General features: G+C 41.5%; 2 protein-coding genes across 2 annotated transcripts; one reads left to right on the plus strand and one right to left on the minus strand.

Moving 5' to 3' along the window:
- Positions 1-424: 424 nt before the first annotated feature.
- Positions 425-5,248, minus strand: LOC306747705 (GDP-Man:Man(3)GlcNAc(2)-PP-Dol alpha-1,2-mannosyltransferase-like; the record flags this gene model as incomplete). The annotated part of the gene is made up of 5 exons (XM_079230790.1): positions 425-2,019; positions 2,808-3,626; positions 3,729-3,931; positions 4,835-5,056; positions 5,193-5,248. The coding sequence occupies 5 exons, from the start codon at positions 5,246-5,248 to the stop codon at positions 1,736-1,738; spliced, it is 1,584 nt and encodes a 527-aa protein (XP_079086916.1). The 3' UTR covers positions 425-1,735.
- A 2,203-nt stretch (positions 5,249-7,451) lies between these two features.
- lcp1 (lymphocyte cytosolic protein 1 (L-plastin)) lies at positions 7,452-20,371 on the plus strand. The gene is made up of 16 exons (XM_079231036.1): positions 7,452-7,535; positions 12,509-12,590; positions 13,111-13,259; positions 13,528-13,651; positions 13,804-13,936; positions 14,437-14,518; positions 14,611-14,776; positions 15,061-15,203; positions 15,598-15,693; positions 16,599-16,794; positions 17,538-17,616; positions 17,764-17,878; positions 18,420-18,553; positions 18,712-18,832; positions 19,494-19,618; positions 19,733-20,371. The coding sequence occupies exons 2-16, from the start codon at positions 12,524-12,526 to the stop codon at positions 19,863-19,865; spliced, it is 1,863 nt and encodes a 620-aa protein (XP_079087162.1). The 5' UTR covers positions 7,452-7,535; positions 12,509-12,523; the 3' UTR covers positions 19,866-20,371.
- The last annotated feature ends 407 nt before the right edge of the window (positions 20,372-20,778 follow it).

Raw genomic sequence — 20,778 nt, forward strand, 5'->3', positions numbered from 1 at the left:
ACCTGCCACACTATTTTGTCTGAAATAACTAGTTTCATGCAGAATACAAAAAGAGAGGTTGAGGAGAAGTTCAGCCGGTCAAACAAGTCTCAATGTCCGTTGTTTTGTATTTTAAAACGGATAAGTCTGGTGTTATTCTGTATCTTTCCTACTTTCAACCAATCCCACGAAAAGACCAAAACTAACAATGTGTTAGTTTGTCTCTCAATACTTTTCTGTCCTGGCTCTCAGCTCCGGGCCAATTGGTTCCTACTGAAGATGTACATCTTTAAACAATTATTTAAATACAAAAATAAAAGCTCAGTAACTTCCCATGACATTTCGTCACTGTAGTTTTTAATCAAAGAAACAGAAGGAAATCATGTTTGATTTATTGCTGCTCTCTGTCTTTTCATAGGATTTATTGTTATTCTTCATTTTGCTGCAGAAGAAAAAAAAATAGATGGAAGTTATTCTCTATTAAAAGTAATGTTTGTACTTTTGCTTCTTGCCACAGGTTGGCAGCACAAACCAGCAGTTTCTATGAAGTGTTTGGCGATTGCGTTTATTGCAGTATTGTTTAAATAGAACTTCTGTTTCTCATCTTCTCTACATGGACATACTTAAATAGTAACAATGCCTCTTTGAAATAAAGATTTTTAATATTTCACACGGTATAATATCTTCGTGAACTCATTACAAACAGGAATGCAGGAAGTGAACATTTAAATCATAGATATTTGGCCAGCATCTTAACCCAAACACTTTTTAAGTGCTTTAAGTGTTGACATGCACAGAAACACCAATAACAAAAGTCTTCATTTCGGGAACTTCGTCAGGAAGAATAACGTCGCAAACCCCTTCATCTATGTTTAAGAATCATTCAGTAACTGGAAAACAGATGAAAACCTCTTCATGAATATATTTTAAATCAAAAGTCACACCAGAAAACATTGACAACCGTCAGTGGTGTCGCATACAAAGCTGTTTGGAATGTAACTCAATTAATCAAACGCCTTGAAGGAACATTTTTGGGAAATATGCTTCCTGGTCAGATGAGAAGACTCATAAGTTTAATGTCTATGCGTCCAGTGATACGGCCAGCATGTATTTGGCTTAGCTTAGCACAAAGACTGGAAGCGGGGGGGAACTGCTAGCTTAGCATCAAAGCTAGCAGTTCAAAAGAGGAAAACTTCAAAAGAGGAAAACCACCAGCTGGCTAGCTAACGAGATAACATGTGTTCGTAAGGCAATCTAAGAACAGATGGAAGACAAACATTTTCTTATTTGTATGCAGGCTAGCAGCTTGCCATCAGGTCCAGGACTAAATATCACCGTGATATGACATTGATGATAATTATCTCATTTAACGCCCGCTAAAGAGAATAAACACTCCCAAAATAGATTCCCTCTCGTAAATCTAACTTCTCACTTAGAGTAATGTGAATAAAAGCTTCCTGAAGCTTGAGTTTTTTTCTCAGCCCTCACATCAACATTAATCGTTTAATGGGGAACACGATGCGACTTTTAAGTTTGCACATGCAAAGTCACTGGGAAAGTGTATTTTGTGTGTTTTTTGCTTCATTGCAGCAGATAAGAAAGACAAGTTTATCTGTGGGTGTCCACCGGGAACTTAACAATGTCGGCTCCGTTTTCTATTATTTTAAATGAGGAACGAGACACTATGTCACACACAGCGTTGGAAGCTTAGCTTGTTTTAAACATGGATCTGACGCTCTGGTCCCTGGCGGCCTCTTCATAGCTCCAGCTGACGCATCAGAGACTCCATGGCAGCGAGGAAACAAGCCTCAAACTCTTGGTCAGAGAATCGCTCCACAGAGCTCCGGGCGTTATGTCGGATCTCCAGTCTGGCCGACGGAGACAACGCCAAGATGGTTTCCATGGCAGCGGCATAGCTGTCCTCGCTGTCGGCCAGGAAGCCTGTCTGTCCGCCTTCGTACGGCACCACGATGTCCAGCTTCGGACCTCCAGACTTATGAGCAAGGACGATGGTGCCTGCAGCCATACACTCCACCACACCTGGAGACAGAGAGAGAGACAGAGAGACAGAGAGAGAGACAGAGAGACAGAGAGAGACATGGTCAGAAATAGGGAATAGGTCCAGTAGATATTTTGGTGAAAGACAAACGTAAGTAAAAGAAAACAACGGTCAAGTTAGTAAACATCCGTAACCTTTCAAAAATGAACACTTGACACCAATTTGTCCTGTATTATAATATTTTATATACATATTTTATAATTATAATAACAGTAGCATGTAACATTTTTAAATGTACTATGTTAACATGCAACGATTTTTAGGGTGTACTGTTTAGTGTGCTAAACAGCATTAATGTGGATACATCATGTACAGTCATAGAGACACATTAATGACACACGTTCATATAATATATATATATATATGAAATATCTTTGAAATATACATTTTATTAAAACCATTTAATCCAATTTATAACTTCATCAAAAATAATTTTTTCTAAAGTCTGTTTTTACTTCACGACACCATTTTCCCAGTTTTCATAATTCCAATTTTTCTAAACATCAATGGATTATTTCATGACACACGTGTGATGTGGAAACCTGAAGCCGTCTTGTGTCCAACTGTTAAACGTATGCATCGTCATACATTCTGGACTTTTCAATGACGGAGACGAAGGAGATCATCATGTAAATCTTAATTTTTGTATCTCTTAAAAACATGTCTGGGGAGATGTCTAATGAGTAATAAAGTACAATAAAGAGTAGTTTTCGTAAATACTATGTTTGGTGAAATTGTGTGTGGGTTGTGAGTGTGGCATTGTCCTCACCGATACCGAAGTGTTCGTTCCACATGGTGTGCAGACCGATGGTGGCGTCCACCAGCTCTCTCTTCAGCTCCTCGAAGGGCACGTTGAGCTTGAAGTCGACGCGGTCGGTCACATCCAGCTCCTGGCAGAGGCCCCGCAGCATCAGCACCCGCTCCTCGTCCTCCTGGTTCCTGCATCCGCCAATCAGCACGAGCCGCAGAGATTCTCGCCCCCCAGGCCCTTCCCTTTTCCCATCCAGCAGTTTGTGAAACGCCCGAATCTGCAGCCGGTGGTCCTTTTCTGGTCGGAACTGACCCACCGACACGATGGTGTGGCACTTCCTCTCCCGACCTCCTTCCTCTTCACTTACCAGCTCCGGTCCGAGCTCCTCCCAGCCCTCCTCCCCTTCATCTTTATCCTCCTTCGCTGCCTCCTCCTCCTCCAGCGGGTGGTCCAGGAAGCCCCTGACATCGCAGGGAGGGTAGACGATGCTGGTGCGGTTCGGGCAGCGCCACAGAGACAGTATGTGTCCCAGCGTCCAGGTGGAGTTCACCATGATGACGTCGCTGCAGGAGCCAACCAGGCCGTACAGCAGGGCAAAGTAGCAGTAGTAAACCACCTTGACTGCGCTCAGCACGGGGTTTCCGGAGATGAAGTCAGCGTTGTTGAACCTGGGGTTCCTCTCCCTGATCACAGACAGCATGTCGGTGCTGACGGTGGGATAGTGAACGTAGCTCGCCACCTTGCAGCCTCCCAGGTAACGAAAGAAAGGCAGGGTGAAGGCGTAGCCCATCGAGTCTACGTACAGGTCGGGGACGAAGGCCGCCAGCGCCTCCCAGCCTGCAACCATCACACAGTGTTAGTGTACTTACACTCACAATCCCCGTCTACCTCCATTTAAAACTAATGCACTACAAGTCACGTGTTGTGGCGCGGCCTTACCGAGTAACATGGAGCCGACGCTCTGACCCAGCAGGGTGAAGTGTGGGTAAAAACTGGCCTCCACCAGGGAGCGGTTTTGCAGGAAAATGAAGGTGGGCGGTCGAGGCAGCGTGATGTTGAAACGCTGTCGGGCTCCTTCCAGAATCTGCGGGCCGGTCACTCCCTGGTCTCCAGTGTAGACCACGAAGGAGATGCTGGGGTACCTGGGGAGGTGAGGGGAAAACATGAAATCAGTTCCTGGTTTTAGTCTTTCCACCACATGTTGAACCTGCTGCCGTGGTTTGATCCTCTTAAGACACAAGAGCATTAGTGAGATCCAACAGTGGTGTTGGTCGATCAGGTCTGGCTCATGTTGGGTTCTTCGACACCAAACCGGGAAAAACATATCTTTATGGAGCTCGAACTGAAACTATTAGTGAATTAAGTATAAGCGACACCAAATTACAGATTTTAGCCTCATTTGATTGTCATATTTAATAGTAAAAAATTCAATTAAAAAATCTCAGCATTTTTCACTATCTTTAAACTATTTTCTGGCAAAAGAAAAACGTTGTGAAGCTGCTGCCACAATAACACTAGATATGGATAACAAGTTAACAACTATTGTATGCTGCAGAATTAAGATCTCATTTAATTGGAATTGAGGTTTCTCGACCAAACAACAATAAACACACACAGATTTAGTACACTGTGAACAAGGCACTGCTGGAAGAAGTACTCAGTACTTTCAGACAAGGAACCCCTAACCAGCACAAAGCATTTTTGGTTGTGCCATTAATGTCTGATTTTATATAGAATATATACAATTTAGTTTAAAAACTTAAACTTATGTTTGTTGAATATTTTTTAAATAACAATTTTTAAAGGATTTTTGAATTTATGCTCATTTTAAATATATATTTTTAAATCTCAAGTACCCCCTGGGGTGCCTTCACGTACCCCATTTGAGAACAACTGATCTGTATAATGTGAGATCATAATTTGTGTGTGGACTATATTTGATGTTAATCTGAATCGGTTCAGTAACTAAAGCTGGAGAGTAAAGTAGCAGAAACCACATGCTATCGTCCCCTCGGCGTAAACAGGTAGACGGATGAAGCCTGTACCGGGTCATGAGGGTCCTCAGGGCGCACCACAGGACCCGCTCCCCGCCGCCTCCGGCGTTGCAGTACGGGTGGAAGAAAGCCACCGCGGGGCCGCCGTTCTGAGCCCGACGGGCCTCACGGCGGCCCGCGAGCCACATCCGGGCCCCCAGCAGGAGCAGCAGCAGGACGAGGGTCAGGACCAGGCTGAGGTAGACGCAGGGCACGACCAGGGTCCACAACAACCTGAGGAGGGAGGAGGGGAAGGGGGTAGACGCGACACCACCGAAAACCGTCAACCACCGAACTTTACCGGAAACACGTATTACTTTGAGACGAGCCCCTTATGAGTGAAGCGGGAAGCGCGTGAGAAGAAGCTTACCTCATTAAATCGCAGAAACACAGAGAGAAGTGATGGTGGTGTTCGTGTCCTTCCATTTTGACAATACAAAACACTTGACGTTACAATCCCGGAAGCGTCGGTCAGCTGACCGCGCTGCCTCTCTCCGATTGGCTCAGCGTTTATTGTTTACTTACGCGTCATCGACACGTGACATTTATCTATTTATTTATTCATTTACAACACGCGTTTAAAATAAAAGTAACGCCAAACAAATACACGTACAAAATGAGAAAATAACATCATATAAACATTTTAACATCGTCACCCAGGACATCCGGGTTTAAAGACAATTACCTCTGTTTGCCATTTGGAGGCGCAATGTTCAATGCTTCTGGTGTAGTGTTCAGTGGAACAACACGCGTCACAAAGCACAGTTACTCCACTCCTGGACTTCAATTGTAGGCTTGTGACACAAAGTTAGCCAACTTTAACATCTGAAAAACCACAATCTTTGGGAAATCTTCATTCAACTCTCTAAAATCAACTGAATTTGTAGTAGACTCAGTTTCCAAACACAAATCACAGGTCACAACATCTCCTGAAATAGTTTTTAATAAGCCAAACTCTATAACCAGAGGAAGAGCAGCAGCTCTCAGCTGTGTGAGAAAGGAGATGTAGTCGGCCCGGTTTGATTTGCACCAATGTCCTTCATTTTGGCTTCGTCAAGCCATTTCAAACCTTTTTCTTAGAACTCATGCAAAAGCTTAATTTGAATAAAGTTGTTACAGCACAAGTTATTCTTGTCGATATTCAGAATGTCCAGCTCCTCTAAATGTCATGTCATGGCCGCAGACCCTCAGCCAGTTGACTGGTTGGTGTCAGACTGGTCAGAGACTAAGAGGGCAGCAAGTCACTGAGGGGGGTGCTGGGGCGACGACCCTCGAATCTGCCAAAATACAAGTTAGAGTTATTATTAACGTATTACATTCAGTTTGACCTGACTTAAGGAGTGTCATTAGGGTTCTCGGGGCGGGGGCGTGGTTGTCTACACGGGAACCCATTAGTGATTGTGTCCATCAGAGGGATGGAGGTGTCAGGAAGCAGAGGGGTGGGTCGGGCTGCTCTGAGGAGTTTGCTTCCTGTCTGCCACATCTCCTCACACCTGCCTCACCCTGATCCAGGAGCAGCAAATGCATCGCTGCACCTGCTGAGGTAAAGAGTGGAGGTAATATACTTCACTTTAAAGCTCCTATCGGTACAATCTGAGAATGCAGACTGTGATAGAAGAGGAGCGGGTTCATCCCACTAAGTCCTGAAGAGTTGGAACAACGGCTGTAACTCCTCTTCATCTGTTCCACACTGCCAACAGACATTTTATTAAAAGGATCACTTTTCATCATTTTTGATACAAAAGCCTGCTGCTGATGTGACATCCTCATGTGAGCGTATTGCAGTGGACAGATTTTTAGTTCCTTGTTTGACCGAATGGAAACATCCACACATACTGGGTTCTGCATATTTTACATAGATTTACCTGAAGTTCTGAAAGCAGGATTGTTTTTGACGATAGGCAGGAACTGCTTTGAAGTCAGAGAGACATGAAGACGTGATATGAAGATGATATCAACTACATTTGGGTCATTTTGTGTTTCTGAGCAGCGTACTGCCTCCTGCCTCTCTTAATAGCCGTCTGACTGTCTTGCTTACTTATCTTTTTACCATATTTCCTCACTACCGCCTGTCTGACTCTTATTTACCTCCTTGTCTAATTACCTCCCTTACCTTTGACTGTTATTTTAAACTACATGCATGTGTCTTTGCCTGCTCTCTCTCTGTATCTACCCGTCTACCTTTCCATTGACATTTAAAACCACCCGTCTGTCGTCCTGGCTACAGCCTCTTTGTCCAACTGTCGTCTCTCTAAACACCTGTCTGTCTGGCTGCTTAATTTAAAGGCCACATGAATGACCGGTTTCCTCACTGACAGCTTGTCTTCAGATTTATAGTAAAGAAACTGCGTCTATTAAAATAATTGACACATCCAGTTGATTAGAATTAGGGATGTGGGCTCTATTGCCACCTTAATCTGCATTTTAAACTGTAAAACACGTCTCTATCATCCATTCAAACCCGGCAGAGAGGTCACTAGCAGCCGGCGTGCATTGCCATATAAAGACAAAACCGCTTTCATTCCTGTTTCTGAAGGTTTGCATGTCACTTCCTTCCTCGTAGGTTTGAATAGATGCGTCGTCGCCCTCCTCTCGGTGGCGACTGCCTGTCAAGCAGTGAGCCGCACAGCAGCCAGACGAACCAACTGAGGAAGAGAGAGATTTACAACCATCCACGCCCAGAGATCACCAGCCTCCTCGCCTCACCTCTCAGGTAACTAAACATGAGAGTAACAGGCTTCTGGTCCACACAGGTGTTTCCTGAAGGCATCACTGTGAGATGAGACGCCTGAGAGTTTTTTTTTCTTATTAGAACAAGAGGGGTTGTAATCTTGTTTTGTTTGTATTTTATCTACATTTTCATAATCCAAGCCCCTGACTGTTCTTTCACTGCAGAACAGGTTTGTGCTCACAAGTTGTCCCACTTCATAAACGAACACAAAACAACAACTAAAAACTTAAAACCTGGATAGTTTTACAACTTAAACTCATGTCAAACTTCAGCACAGCTGAAATGATTAGAGCAGCAGAGTGGGGCCTTCGGGAGGAGGAAGGAGAAGTTAAACCACAGCAGCGAGCTGAAAGGAAGTTTGCGGTTAGCTTCACTTCAACTGCTACAAAATCCTTCCAGAGGCAACGACATCAGCTCAAGACTGTGTTTCTTTCATCTTTTATACTTTGATGTTGTGAATAAAGTTTGTGTATTGCGCGTGTTGATGAGGATAGGCTCACAGATAGAAGACCCGCTGCTCAGAGACTGGTTTATTGTCTGGAAATTGGTTCTTCAAGTCTGAAGTTCCTCACTTCTGTGATCCGTCCGTCATATTCAGTGCTTTGTCAGGTTCAGTGTTCGTACATTTAATAGAGTACCGCAGTGGAGATGTTTAAACTGTGGTATTGCAGAGTCACATTAATTAAATTAAAGCATTGTATTGCTCCGATTGACACATTACTGCAATCCCAGTTGAATAACCACGCTACCTGTATATCTGTTCCCCAGTAATTCAATGTGGGAAAGAGTTAGTTGATTCCCAGTAAAACCGAGGTGGCTCTCTCTAACAGTAGTTTTCCTTTTTTCAATCAATTGCCATGGAACTAATCGGCCATTGAGCACAGCCGTGTTCAGCACGCTGCAGCTGGCAGCAACCAGAGTGGCACCTGAATGGACGCTGGGGCGGGAAAGAGATACAGAGCACAGAGAAAAACACATAACAATCAATCACTAAGTGTTAAAAATGCCCGACAATTTCAAAAAACATGTTCATCAAAATGTCCCAGAGCCCAAGTCAACCTCTTCAAATGTTGCGTTGTGTCTTAAACCCAAATATATTCAGATAAAAAACTAAACAAGAAAAAACAACGAATCCTCACATTTGAGAAGCTGGATTTTTGCTTAATTTATGAAACAATTATCAAAACTGTTGGTGGGTAATGAAGTCAGTTGACTAATCGGTTCTAACGGTTCAGTTGTTTTAGGACTAGGCGGCTCCACTGGGATTCAAAACTAAACTAAAGTAGTCAATTAAAACAATAGAAACAATGATGATAGTAAAGATAATGAAATGGCTGCAAAGAAGGTGAAGCCAGACGTGCAGATTATATCTCTAATTTTGCACCTTTTTTAAATGTCATTTCACTTCAACCGGCACAAACAAAGCTGATGAGAAGTGACCGTTTTAACTGCTGAGTTTCATTTCTGCTTCTTCAGGGCAGTATGGAGCTGCCGTCTCCACACTTATACTTCAGAAAAGGAACAAATGTTCCAGAAAACAACATTTTAAAAATAGACTTAATGTCCTCTCTTACTTTAAGGCTTAAACAGAGCTTTTAAATGTCCTAATAATGAATGCAAGACCAGAAGTATAACATTCAGGGTGAAAATAAACTTGTTTTACCACTAAACAATTCTCAATTCATGTTAATCAACATTATTATATGAAAGGTTGCAGGGTGTTTTTACTTTACTTGGACTTTATGACTTGAAATGAGTTTATTTGAAATGAGATGATTAAAGATGTTATGTCACAAAGTTTGCAGGTAATCAATCTTGTTATTTAATATTTTTTCTTACAGCAAAGATACTTTCAATCAATCTGACAGAAACCAATCAGGATGAAGCAGCAGGAGGGAAGCTGCATTTTGATATCCATGTTTATTTCACATTAATATAACATGATAAATAGTAGATGCTTTATTCAGACTGATTTCAGTGAGATTTTGAAGGAAGTAGTTTCAAAACAGAACAGTTCTCAACTGTCATTTGACATTTTTTAATGTAAAAAGTCTGAAATCGAGTATATTTTATTAAGAGCTGAAAAAAACAACAGGAAACGAGTGACTTCCGATGAAACAACTCCGCCAGAACTCTGATGAAAGAGTTCACACTTTCCTGCCTCACGAGATGCAACATGAACGTGTTAGATTTACATCTGGAGGCAGCAGGCAACCAAACCTGTTGAGGTCGGCTCACCTCGGCAACTCTGCTCCAGTTGTTGAATTAAATTCAGTTACATTTAGGGCTGCAACGATTTGGCATCTACTTTGATAATATATTGATTGTTTAAGTCATTTTTCAAGCAAAAATACCCCCAAATGATCTGTTTTTAGATTCTCAGTTGTGATGATTTGTCGTCTATCCTTTGTGATAATAAACTGAACATCTCTGGGTTTTGGAACAAAAATCTTTATACAATTGTAATGTGCATTTCAGTATCATCTCACATTTAATAGACTAAACAAATAATCAATTAATTGATAAAATAACCTAAGTTTAACTGATAATACAAATAATCTTTAGTTGCAGCCTTAATTCAAGTCAATTCAGTTTAATTTAAAATTAATTCAATCAACTTGTATGATCCCCAACAGTGGGGCAATTAAAAAGTATGTAGCAGAGCATCTCAATGAATCAGCTCTGACAAAACAACCCAAAGAATCTATTAAAAATGTAAGGATAACAGTACCAGCAATGATCCCTTTTTCTTTTCTGCTTTTTAAATTCTTTACTTATTCTGAATAAAATGTTAGATTTTTTTCTTGGATTATTTTTTTAATTAGTTCATGTCCCCTCCCCTTTGATACAGTCCTACAGTTTACTGATCCGATATATGATCTTACCGTAGCTGTAGCTGCATATATGTTGGCCAGCAAAAAGACTCCAGCATGGAAACGTCAAAGATATGTTTGATTGTTTTCCACAAATTGTTAATGTTAAAGTGTTAGATAGCAAGCGTCTTTATAACAGACTGAAGATGAAGTTTTATGTTGGCATCGGCACCTGGACATTTCTCTCTTTGTGTGTCTTTATTAGTTTTTTTTTATTTCAGTCACAAGTGATTTAAGATTCTGGGACAAAAGGAGTTTAAAAACCAGTAAAAGCCGCAGCCTGTCTGCTTTTATACTTTTGTGGCCGAAAAGGAAGTGAGACATGGGGACTCCGCTCGCTTCTCATTGGCTCACAGACCTTGAGGTCTCAGGTCATGAGGTCCGGACCCTCTTTAAACTGTGAAATGCAGGAAAAATGATGTGGACTGCTGTTATTTTCCACTTTGGCTGCTTGATGCGGTTTGAGTCTGATCGGGTCGATTACGTTTTGATCCGGGTTTGATTATCTTTAAGTCTACTTTGGAAGGCGATAGATCAGGTAAAGACTCTTTATATGACATCTCTTAGAAATTATGAATATATAATGATAATTTGTTTTACAAATACATTTTGCAAGAAATAGTTTTTGTAGGATTATGCAACAAAAGCACTTGAGTTAAGGTCAACCTTAGGGAAAGATTGTAGTTTTGTTTAAATATTTATATTTTATTGATTAAAAAAGAGACGGGGTTTCCTCACATGGAATATTTTGCTCTCATTTCAACCATCTACACAGATCTCTGTGTACCATGATCTATGATCACTATACTTTATTTGGCCTCAGTCTTCACACAGGTCGGATTCATACCGTCCTCTTTCCTCTTGTCATATGTCACCATCAGGTTTTTTTCTTTTCTTTTCTCGAGCAGAGCAGGAAATTGAATCACTCGCTTCAAAGGTTGAAGTCAGTCTTCTTTGTGGTTTAAAGCGTTCTCTATATGACACTCTTTTAACGTCCTCCTTAGTCACATTTATCTTCGCCAAAAAAGGATCTATAGAGACACACACACACACACACACACACACACACACACTGAAATGAATCACCACAGGCTAAAATAAAATGCCCCGTATGCCATGTGATTACCTACTTCTCAGAATTGCTTCATTCTTCCTCATACGCAGTTTTTTCCTTTCTTGAGACACACAAAGTTGATGTTAACAGTAACAGAACTATTGCTGCAGTTAATTTAAAACACATAATCCTGTGGAGAGCTTGTTTTACGAAAGAGACAGAGACACACACAGTGTTCCTCTTTGGTTTCCCCTTCAGTAGCTTTAAAGGAAGAGATGCTTTGCTTTCTCGTGGAGATGAAAAGATTGATACCATACAGATGACCCTACAGCCGGTTAGCTTAGCTTAGCATAAAGACTGTAAACGGAGGGAAACAGCTAGCATGGCTCTGTCTAAAGGTAACTAAATTCACCAACCAGCACCTCCAAAGCCCAATGATTAGCATTTTACATATATTGTTTGTTTGAGGGATAGTTGCATTGTGGGTAAGGAAGAAGAAGACCATATAAACCAATGCCAAAAAGTACGCAAGCTTTTCTGGCTATTTTGACCCACAATCCAGCGGATATGTGAGCAAGAGTGTCAAGGTGCAGAGTTATGAGGAAATAGTAGTATGTCCCAATTAATGCATAAAGTACGTACTAAAAGTAAAACAAAAAAGTATGCGATTTGGAAAGCAGTGGATTTTTCTGGTTCTCATGGCATCACTTTTCATTTCCATCGTGGGTCTGACGGTGTTGCACAAAAGGAGTGTGACACTGAGAGTACAGGTTACCTGTGGGACCAAAAGATCTTATTACAAACAGCAGAAGCAAACAAAGAAACACTTCTCTGTCAGGCAGAAAGTGCAGCCAAAGTAGGAAGTTGGAGGCTGGCAGAAGTGAGAACTATGAGCAGTTTTCATCACAACGTGAGGAGACATCAAGTTCCTCCTTTTTCTGCACAGCTTCACGCGTATGCCGAGCCGCCCAATCCTGTGAGGCTCTGACTTTTAATTTGAGGATGTTGTTTTTTTTGTTCTGTGTCAGTTTCAGGTTCCCAACATGACCACCCCAACGCCGATCTCTCCGGAGGAACTGGAGGACCTTAAGGAAGCTTTCGCCAAGATTGGTAAGTGGTTACTCTCACCTCCTCTTTTGATTCAACCAGCAAAGGATGGGTGCATTAGAAATATGCAAATCATGCTAAACTTTGGGTATTGTGGGTTTGATTTAATCCCATCTTCAACCGTTGAAATTGACCTTTTTAAAGATGTGACATTTTCTCCTTTTAGGGTATAGGAATCCAAACCAGTCTCATTGTAGTTCCGAGTAATAAAGTTTAAATTTACAAGAAATATTCAGAAACTATCTAAAAAAAAATTACGAGAAGGGAAACATTACAGAAATCCATTGGGGCGATGCAGCAGAGCTCATTGAGACTGAAGGAAATGTGTATTTTTAATTTTTCCGGAAATTCAAACCTGAGAGTAAAAGGATCTTGCTGGCATTAAACAAATCGTAACCAGGTTTAAAAGCGTGCTCAATGCGCATTTAGCAAAGTTCAACATACGCAGGTGTCCTGTATGAAAACGGTATGAAAGTGTGTCTGTTTCCTGTGTTTGACCTCTGACCTTTCCCTTCTTCTCCAGATGTGGACAGCAATGGATTCATCAGCAAGGCTGAGCTCACCGAGCTCTTCAGGGCCGCTAACCTGGCGCTGCCGGGCTACAAGATCCGAGAGATCGTCCAGGAGCTGACCAAGACCTCCGACCAGCTCACCTTTGATGAATTTACTCAGGTGAGTCCAAACATACAGTGTTCTTGTTTGCTGGCGGGGTGAAGGTCTGAAGGTGGTTTCCTCCAAATTAGTTTTATTATTACAAACGTTCGGAAAGAAATGCTCAAAGATGATCTGACCCTGTCAATAAAATGTCTGCTGTAGAGATGACACCAGATTATTACTATTTTGCACCTTTTGTGCCCTCTGCTGTTGAAGCCTTGAACCTCTTCCCTTTTCTAAACTCTCTTCGGTGTGAATTCATTATGACTCTTTGTGCTTGTGTCAGATTGTCCACGGGCTGAAGAGCACGGCGGTGGCAAAGACCTTCAGGAAGGCGATCAATAAAAAGGAGGGAATCTGTAACGTGGCAGGAACCTCAGAGCAGTCCGGCACTCAGCACTCGTATTCAGGTCTGTGATCAGTGACACACACACACGCACAGAAATTTGTATTGACGTTCAACATTTTCCGTATTTCCACCTGTATCAAGGTTTTGTAAGAGCACCTAGTTTTATTTTGGCTGCTCCCTGTGACCCGCTGTGGGATTCTTCTCTCTCTGCAGAGGAGGAGAAAGTGGCCTTTGTAAACTGGATCAATAAAGCTCTGGAGAAGGATGCCGACTGTAAACATGTTCTGCCGATGGATCCCAACAGCGACGACCTGTTCACCGGTATGGGAGACGGGATCGTTCTCTGGTACGTTCTGGTTATAAAGATCAGATTTATTTGAGGGATTTCTCAACATTCCGTAAGTTTGCTTTTTTTCGTTCAGATTGGATACAACTGTAATGTCTATAAATTGCATATTGACGCTGGAGCCAGCAGCCGCTTAGCATAGCATAGCATAGCTTAGCACAAATACTGGCAAAATGGGGGAAACCGCTAGCCAGGCTTTGTCAAAATGTTACAAAATCCCCCTACCAAGCTCACTAATTGATATGTTATATCTTGTTGTTTTTAATCTAGTATACAAATGTAAAAACAACAAATGAGGTGCTGGCAGGTTCATTTCAATACCTTTGTACAGAGCTATGCTAGTTATTCCCCCCGGTATGAATCTAAACATCTAACTCTCACTAAACTAGCAAAGTGTGTTAGTCCCAAAATGTCAAACTGTTCGTTTTAAAGCGTGTTTCAGGGATGTACTTTATTCTATGAATGTGTCGTTAAGATGTTTCAATGTTCCCTCTTGTTAGTAAGATGATCAACCTGTCGGTGCCCGACACCATCGACGAGAGGACCATCAACAAGAAGAAGCTCACGCCGTTCACCATCCAGGTGAGACATGAAATATCCGATCCAGTTTGTTCACCGTTTGTTTCCCGCTCTGCTCTCTGAGTGTGTTCACGTCGTGTTGGTCGGCCCAACAGGAGAACCTGAACTTGGCTCTGAACTCGTCGTCGGCCATCGGCTGCCACGTGGTCAACATCGGAGCTGAGGACCTGAAGGAGGGCAGGCAGCACCTGGTCCTGGGTCTGCTGTGGCAGGTCATCAAGATCGGGCTGTTCGCCGACATCGAGCTCAGCAGGAATGAAGGTGTGTGTGGGTGTGTGCGTGTGTGTGTGCGTGTGTGTGCGTGTGTGTGTGCGTGTGTGTGTGTGTGTGTGTGTGTGTGCGTGTTCATCTTAATTCCACTTTAAACAGCAACACTAAATACAACCTAAAAACTGACCACTGAATTTAAAGGAATAGTTCGACATATCACTCTCATGTCGATGACGTTAGCTTAGCTTAGCACAACGACTGGAAACTGGGGGAGACTGCTAGCCTGGCTCTGTTAACCCCAGCTCACTGATGGACACGTCGTATGTTGTGTGCAGCTCTGATCGCTCTGCTGCGTGATGGAGAGAGTCTGGAGGATCTGATGAAACTTTCCCCTGAGGAGCTGCTGCTGCGTTGGGCCAACTATCACCTGGAGGAGGCTGGCTGTGGCAAGATCAATAACTTCAGCTCCGACATCAAGGTTATCATCGCACACACACACAGAGGAGTCTTAGACTGATCAATCAGTGGATTTTTTTTCTGAATTAACTGAATAAATCTGTATAAAATATAAATAAAATACTAAAATGTCTGCTTCAGTGGAGGGTTATCTCTGAAAAACAGCTGCTTCAGAAACTTTTTTCTGATCAATCTACTAAAACTTAATGAAAACATGCTGACTACCAAACACACGAAAAGAAAAAAAATTATTCACCACAATAAAATACTAAATGTATGAATATTGTAGATTTTTCTATCTGCTCTCAAAGAACAAAGACAAACCAGATTAAATATGTGAATTTAAATTCTGTTAAAAGCAAAATCCCTTCAGTCGGCAGTAGTTTTCACTCCCAAACTGTTTGTGTATGTTTCAGGACTCCAAGGCGTACTACAACCTCCTGAACCAGGTGGCACCCAAGGGAGACGAGGAGGGAATCCCCCCCATCGCCATCGACATGTCAGGACTCAGGGTGAGAGACTGCGGCATCGTGTGGAGGAATCATACAACATCTGTTTAATAGCTATAATTTGCCAGTTTTAACTTTAAAGCAATAGTTTGGTCATTTTGGGAAAAGAGGTTGTTGAACTTTTCCTTTGACCTCTTGAGTCTAATTAATGATGTCATCAGTTCAGTTGTGAAACCTACGGGTATTGTTACTCTACGTTTCACCTGGAAATGTAATTTGCAATTTAATTCACAATTTAGTCGAGGCTCTGAGGACAGTGGGGGATTTGGGGTTATCTAAAACTGACTTGACTTGTCTCATAGGTCCTATATGTAGAGACTAACTCTTAGTGTATGAATATCAATTCATGTTGAAACTGTCAACTATTTACATCATTAATTAATCTCCAGACTATTTTCTATCATTACTTTCAGTTCTCTGGTATAAATGTCAGAAAATAGTAGAAGAAATCTGTTTTTTTTACACTTAAAGCTCAAGGTGATGCCTTCAAATCACTTGTTTTAATAGCCAGCAGTCTAATAATGAGAATGTAGCACCGCGACACTTTACATATACAGCAATATAATATAGTAATAATCAACTTTATTTACATAGCACTTATCAAAACATATGTTACAAAGTTACAAACCGAAAGATCTTAATTTTACTTTCACAAAAAAACAAAGAGAAGCAACAACATGCTCACATTTGAGAAGCAGGAAAACTGACTGAAACTATTTATTTACAGATTAGTTAATTAAGTATTGACTGACCAAAGGATAATGCAAAAATGAAATGGAATCAAATACCCCAACACAAATATACACAATAATAATAATAATAAAACAAAAAGGAAATAAAGCGGTGCAACCTTTCTAAAAGGCTTTGAGAAGAGATTTAAGAGGTAAACACGGTCGTCGTCTCTGCAGGAGAAAGAGGACCTGCAGCGGGCCGAGTGCTTGCTGGATCAGGCCGACCGGCTCGGATGCAGACAGTTCGTCATGCCGACAGACGTCGTCCGCGGCAACCCCAAATTGAACTTGGCCTTTGTCGCCAATCTGTTCAACAAGTACCCGGCTCTGAAGAAACCAGAGAACCAGGACATCGACTGGAGCTCCATCGAAGGTGAGTTTATGCCCAGAGCCGGAATAAGAGACGCTGGTCTTCTCTCGCTCTCCTCTGACCTTTGTTCCTGCAAACATCTTTATTCATGGAAGGCAACACATTTTTAATTTCCAGCTATTTAAATACAATTCAAGCCATCTGCAAGAACGACAGCACTGTAGTCTTGTCAAAGCATCCTCTGTCACAAAGTCAAGTCTGAAAAATCTACCGAGAAGTAAGAAAATGTGAGTCTAGAAAAGTATGGCATTTTAAAGTACTTAAAGTCTTTGTACATTGTTGTCAAACGCAAAGTTCATATGTTGCATATTTAAAACCTGATATTTTTGCAGGGATATTTATAATTAAATTATGCAGAACGATTTATTAACAGTTTTGTGATATCATTAACTCTCCATTTAGGTCTCTTCCCATTTTATACACAACTACATTTTTAAAGAAAAGTCATGAAATGTGACCTAATATTTTACTCTTATTTTACACCTGGCATTAACAGTTACACAGCTTTTTTGTCGACACAGTTTAGGCTTTATTTGTTCTTAATCACTACCTAACACATAGTATTTGATTAATTTAGGTTCATGGTTGAAAATCATGTAATAAATGTTATTTTGTTGGCAGCTAAACTGTGACCTTGACTAAATTTAAATATTTTTGTGACACAGAGAAATGGATATCAGCTCCACGTTACACTGAACTTTAGTAATTCCTGTTTTTTTAATCAGAGCACTGATATATTCCTTCAGGTGAAACCAGGGAGGAGCGAACCTTCAGGAACTGGATGAACTCCCTGGGGGTCAACCCGCGTGTCAACCACCTCTACATGTGAGAACCCTCTTCTTCTCTGGCCACTAAAATGGTTTCACACTTCCTGCCTAAACACCTGATGCAGATTGAGTCAAACAGAGAGTAATACACTTATAATTATATGACGCTGGCCCTCCAGTAAAACAAATGTAATGTCTGTTACAGAGACATCGATGACGCCCTGGTGATCTTCCAGTTGTACGAGAAGATCAAGGTGCCAGTGGACTGGGACAAAGTCAACAAGCCTCCCTACTCTAAACTGGGCAGCAACATGAAGAAGGTACGGCAGCTCAGTGCATGCTTCACTGTAGAGAGTTTAAAAGCTCCGCACAGACACGCTGACATGCTGGAGCAAGCAGGTCTAGAGGTTCATCATCTTGTCGCGTGTTTGCAAACGTTAGTGATCAGCAATAAAAAGTACAAATGAGATGGATGGGAATGTCATTAGATTTTAAGGTATTTAGCAAGAAACCAAAGTAATGGACAAATTAACACTTTGACCTGATGATGGCGCTAAATGAAAAGTTATTACAATTCATCCTGATGGAAACATGACAAGCCTTAAAACAGTTGATGAGTTAAGCTGAATAGACGATAACTTAACAAATAGTCCCAACATGCTGCTTAAGTTAGCTTAGCACAAAGATTGATTGTTTATCCCACATCTAGACTAATCACAGAAAGCCGTTTTAGCTGTAAGTATGTATATATATATATATATATATATATATATATATATATATATATATATATATATATACTTATAGAAAATACAACTGACTTTAACTAAAATGAAAGTGTAATTCCTCCGTCTGTTCCAGCTGGAGAACTGTAACTACGCAGTGGAGTTGGGGAAGAAGGAGGCCAAATTCTCTCTGGTGGGAATCGCAGGTCAGGACCTGAACGCCGGGAATCGAACCCTCACCCTCGCTCTGCTCTGGCAGCTCATGAGGAGGTAATATCTTTACGTCTTACACAGCCTTTGAACACATTTCGTTCAGTTTCCTCATCTATGAAAGAAGACTTTAGCAGGTTATGAAATATGTTTCTATTAACCAGGGCAGGTGAAGCTTTTATTTTGAAACCAGCGGTTGCTGTGGTCTGTTCCCTCAGGTACACCCTGAACATCCTGGAGGACCTGGGCGACGGGCAGAAGGTGACGGATGACACCATCGTGACCTGGGTCAACGACATGCTCACGCAGGCGGGGAAACCCAAGATCTCCAGCTTCAAGGTAACTGGAACACAAAGATACACATCCGCTCACAACAACACGTAGTTTTACTTTGAAAACAAAACCTGAATTGAAAAAAGAAACATTGGCATTTAAACACACTTTTTCCTTTTTGATTGCAGTCTTTGACCTTTTTTTCCCCTTCATATTTCTTTGACATATTTTACTGTGACATTTTGTATGACTTACTATACTAAGACATATTTAATTATGTTTTTAATGGCATATGACATTCTATAATATGTCATTTCACATGTTATACCACTAGTCCTCAACCTTTTTTCAGTGATGTAAACCCTGTGGAATTCTTTTTCAGCCCAAAATATTTTTTGGTAGAAAAAAAGATGTAATACACAGTTCTGTGCCATCAGCGTCTGATTTAATATACAATATTCAGTATATTACCATACTTATATTTGATTGAATATTCATTAAATGACAATTTTAAAGGATTTTTGAATGGATACTAATTTTAAATGGATTTTTTTTTTATCTCACGTACCATCATTTGAGAACCACTGTGTTGTACTATGACTTTAATTATATATGTATGGCATCCTTTCCGATGACAATTCTATTTATAGTTGTACTGGCAGCTGTGCAGTTTGGGTTTTATTGTTAGAGATTAATTGTGTGTGTGTGTGTGTGTGTGTGTGTGTAGGATGGTTCTATCGGCAGCAGTATGCCGGTTCTGGACTTGATCGACGCCATCCAGCCCGGATCCATCAGATACGACCTGCTGAAGTCAGAAGATCTAACCGAAGAGGAGAAGCTCAACAATGCAAAGTATTGACACTTTTTTTTTTTATACTAATTATTTCACATAATTTCCCTCTCCTGTGTGATTTTTAAGACGGAAACATATCTCCTCCTCATCGCTCTCTGTCCTTGTGCCGACAGGTACGCCATCTCCATGGCCAGGAAGATCGGCGCCCGGGTGTACGCGCTGCCCGAGGACCTGGTGGAGGTCAACCCCAAGATGGTGATGACGGTGTTCGCCTGCCTCATGGCGCGCGGCATGAAGAGAGCCTAACGACAGATAAAGAAACAGTGATGTCTGAAGGCAAAGGGACGTTGGAAAGTTTATTTTTGGTACAACCACTGCACTCGATTCCTTTTACACATACTTAAAAAAAAGTCCAGGATTTAAACTCAAACCCAACTTCAATCAGTTTGATTCTAGAAAAATGAAATAATCCGATTGTTTCACTCTTTTAAAAACGCGAGTAATCTGCAGCAGTGAATCAGAGGATGTTTTGAATGCAGAGCAGCAACGTTCCCCTACAGAGGTTTCCTGTTGCTTTGTGCGGTACGCAACGAGTCTTACCTGCTCAGGTTGTCACTTGATTATAGATTCCAATTCACAAACTTTACGCCAAATGTACGCAACAAATAAACAGATTTTTGTACTAAGACATGTGTTGTTTTTGTATGAGAGAGAGATTGTCCCGCAACAACTAATGACATGCTTTACGCTTAAAGAGTCCCTCGACGCTCTCTGAAAATCTCGTCTTTGCTGACCTCCAGTGGTTCGACTTCTGCGACTGCAGTGACGTCACAGGTGTACTCCAGCACTCTGTGACATCACTACTGGGTGTGATGTCACAGGTGTACTCCAGCACCCTGTGACATCACTGCTGGGTGTAGTTACAGGTGTACTCCAGCACCCTGTGACATCACTGCTGGGTGTGATGTCACAGGTGTATTCCAGCACCCTGTGACATCACTGCTGGGTGTGATGTCACAGGTGTATTCCAGCACCCTGTGACATCACTGCTGGGTGTGGTTACAGGTGCAACAGGGAACATTTCTGACCACAACTGTCTGTGATGCTGGTCAGTGGTGAAACAGCATGAAACCTTCAACCAGCGAAACAAGTTACTTTTTAAAGAAAGAAAAAAGTTCAATCCTCTGTATGTTTGGTACATGTCGAGAAATTGTCAATA

Source organism: Taurulus bubalis (assembly GCF_910589615.1).
Source record: "Taurulus bubalis genome assembly, chromosome: 15".
Taxonomy (NCBI): Eukaryota; Metazoa; Chordata; class Actinopteri; order Perciformes; family Cottidae; genus Taurulus; species Taurulus bubalis.

Bases quoted from the DNA above. Each gene is read 5' to 3' on its own strand.
- lcp1 (XM_079231036.1), top strand. From the start codon at position 12,524: ATGACCACCCCAACGCCGATCTCTCCGGAGGAACTGGAGGACCTTAAG. The intron at 14,519-14,610 runs GTGAGACATGAA...TCGGCCCAACAG, and splicing joins TCACGCCGTTCACCATCCAG to GAGAACCTGAACTTGGCTCT. The intron at 15,694-16,598 runs GTGAGAGACTGC...TCGTCTCTGCAG, and splicing joins TCGACATGTCAGGACTCAGG to GAGAAAGAGGACCTGCAGCG.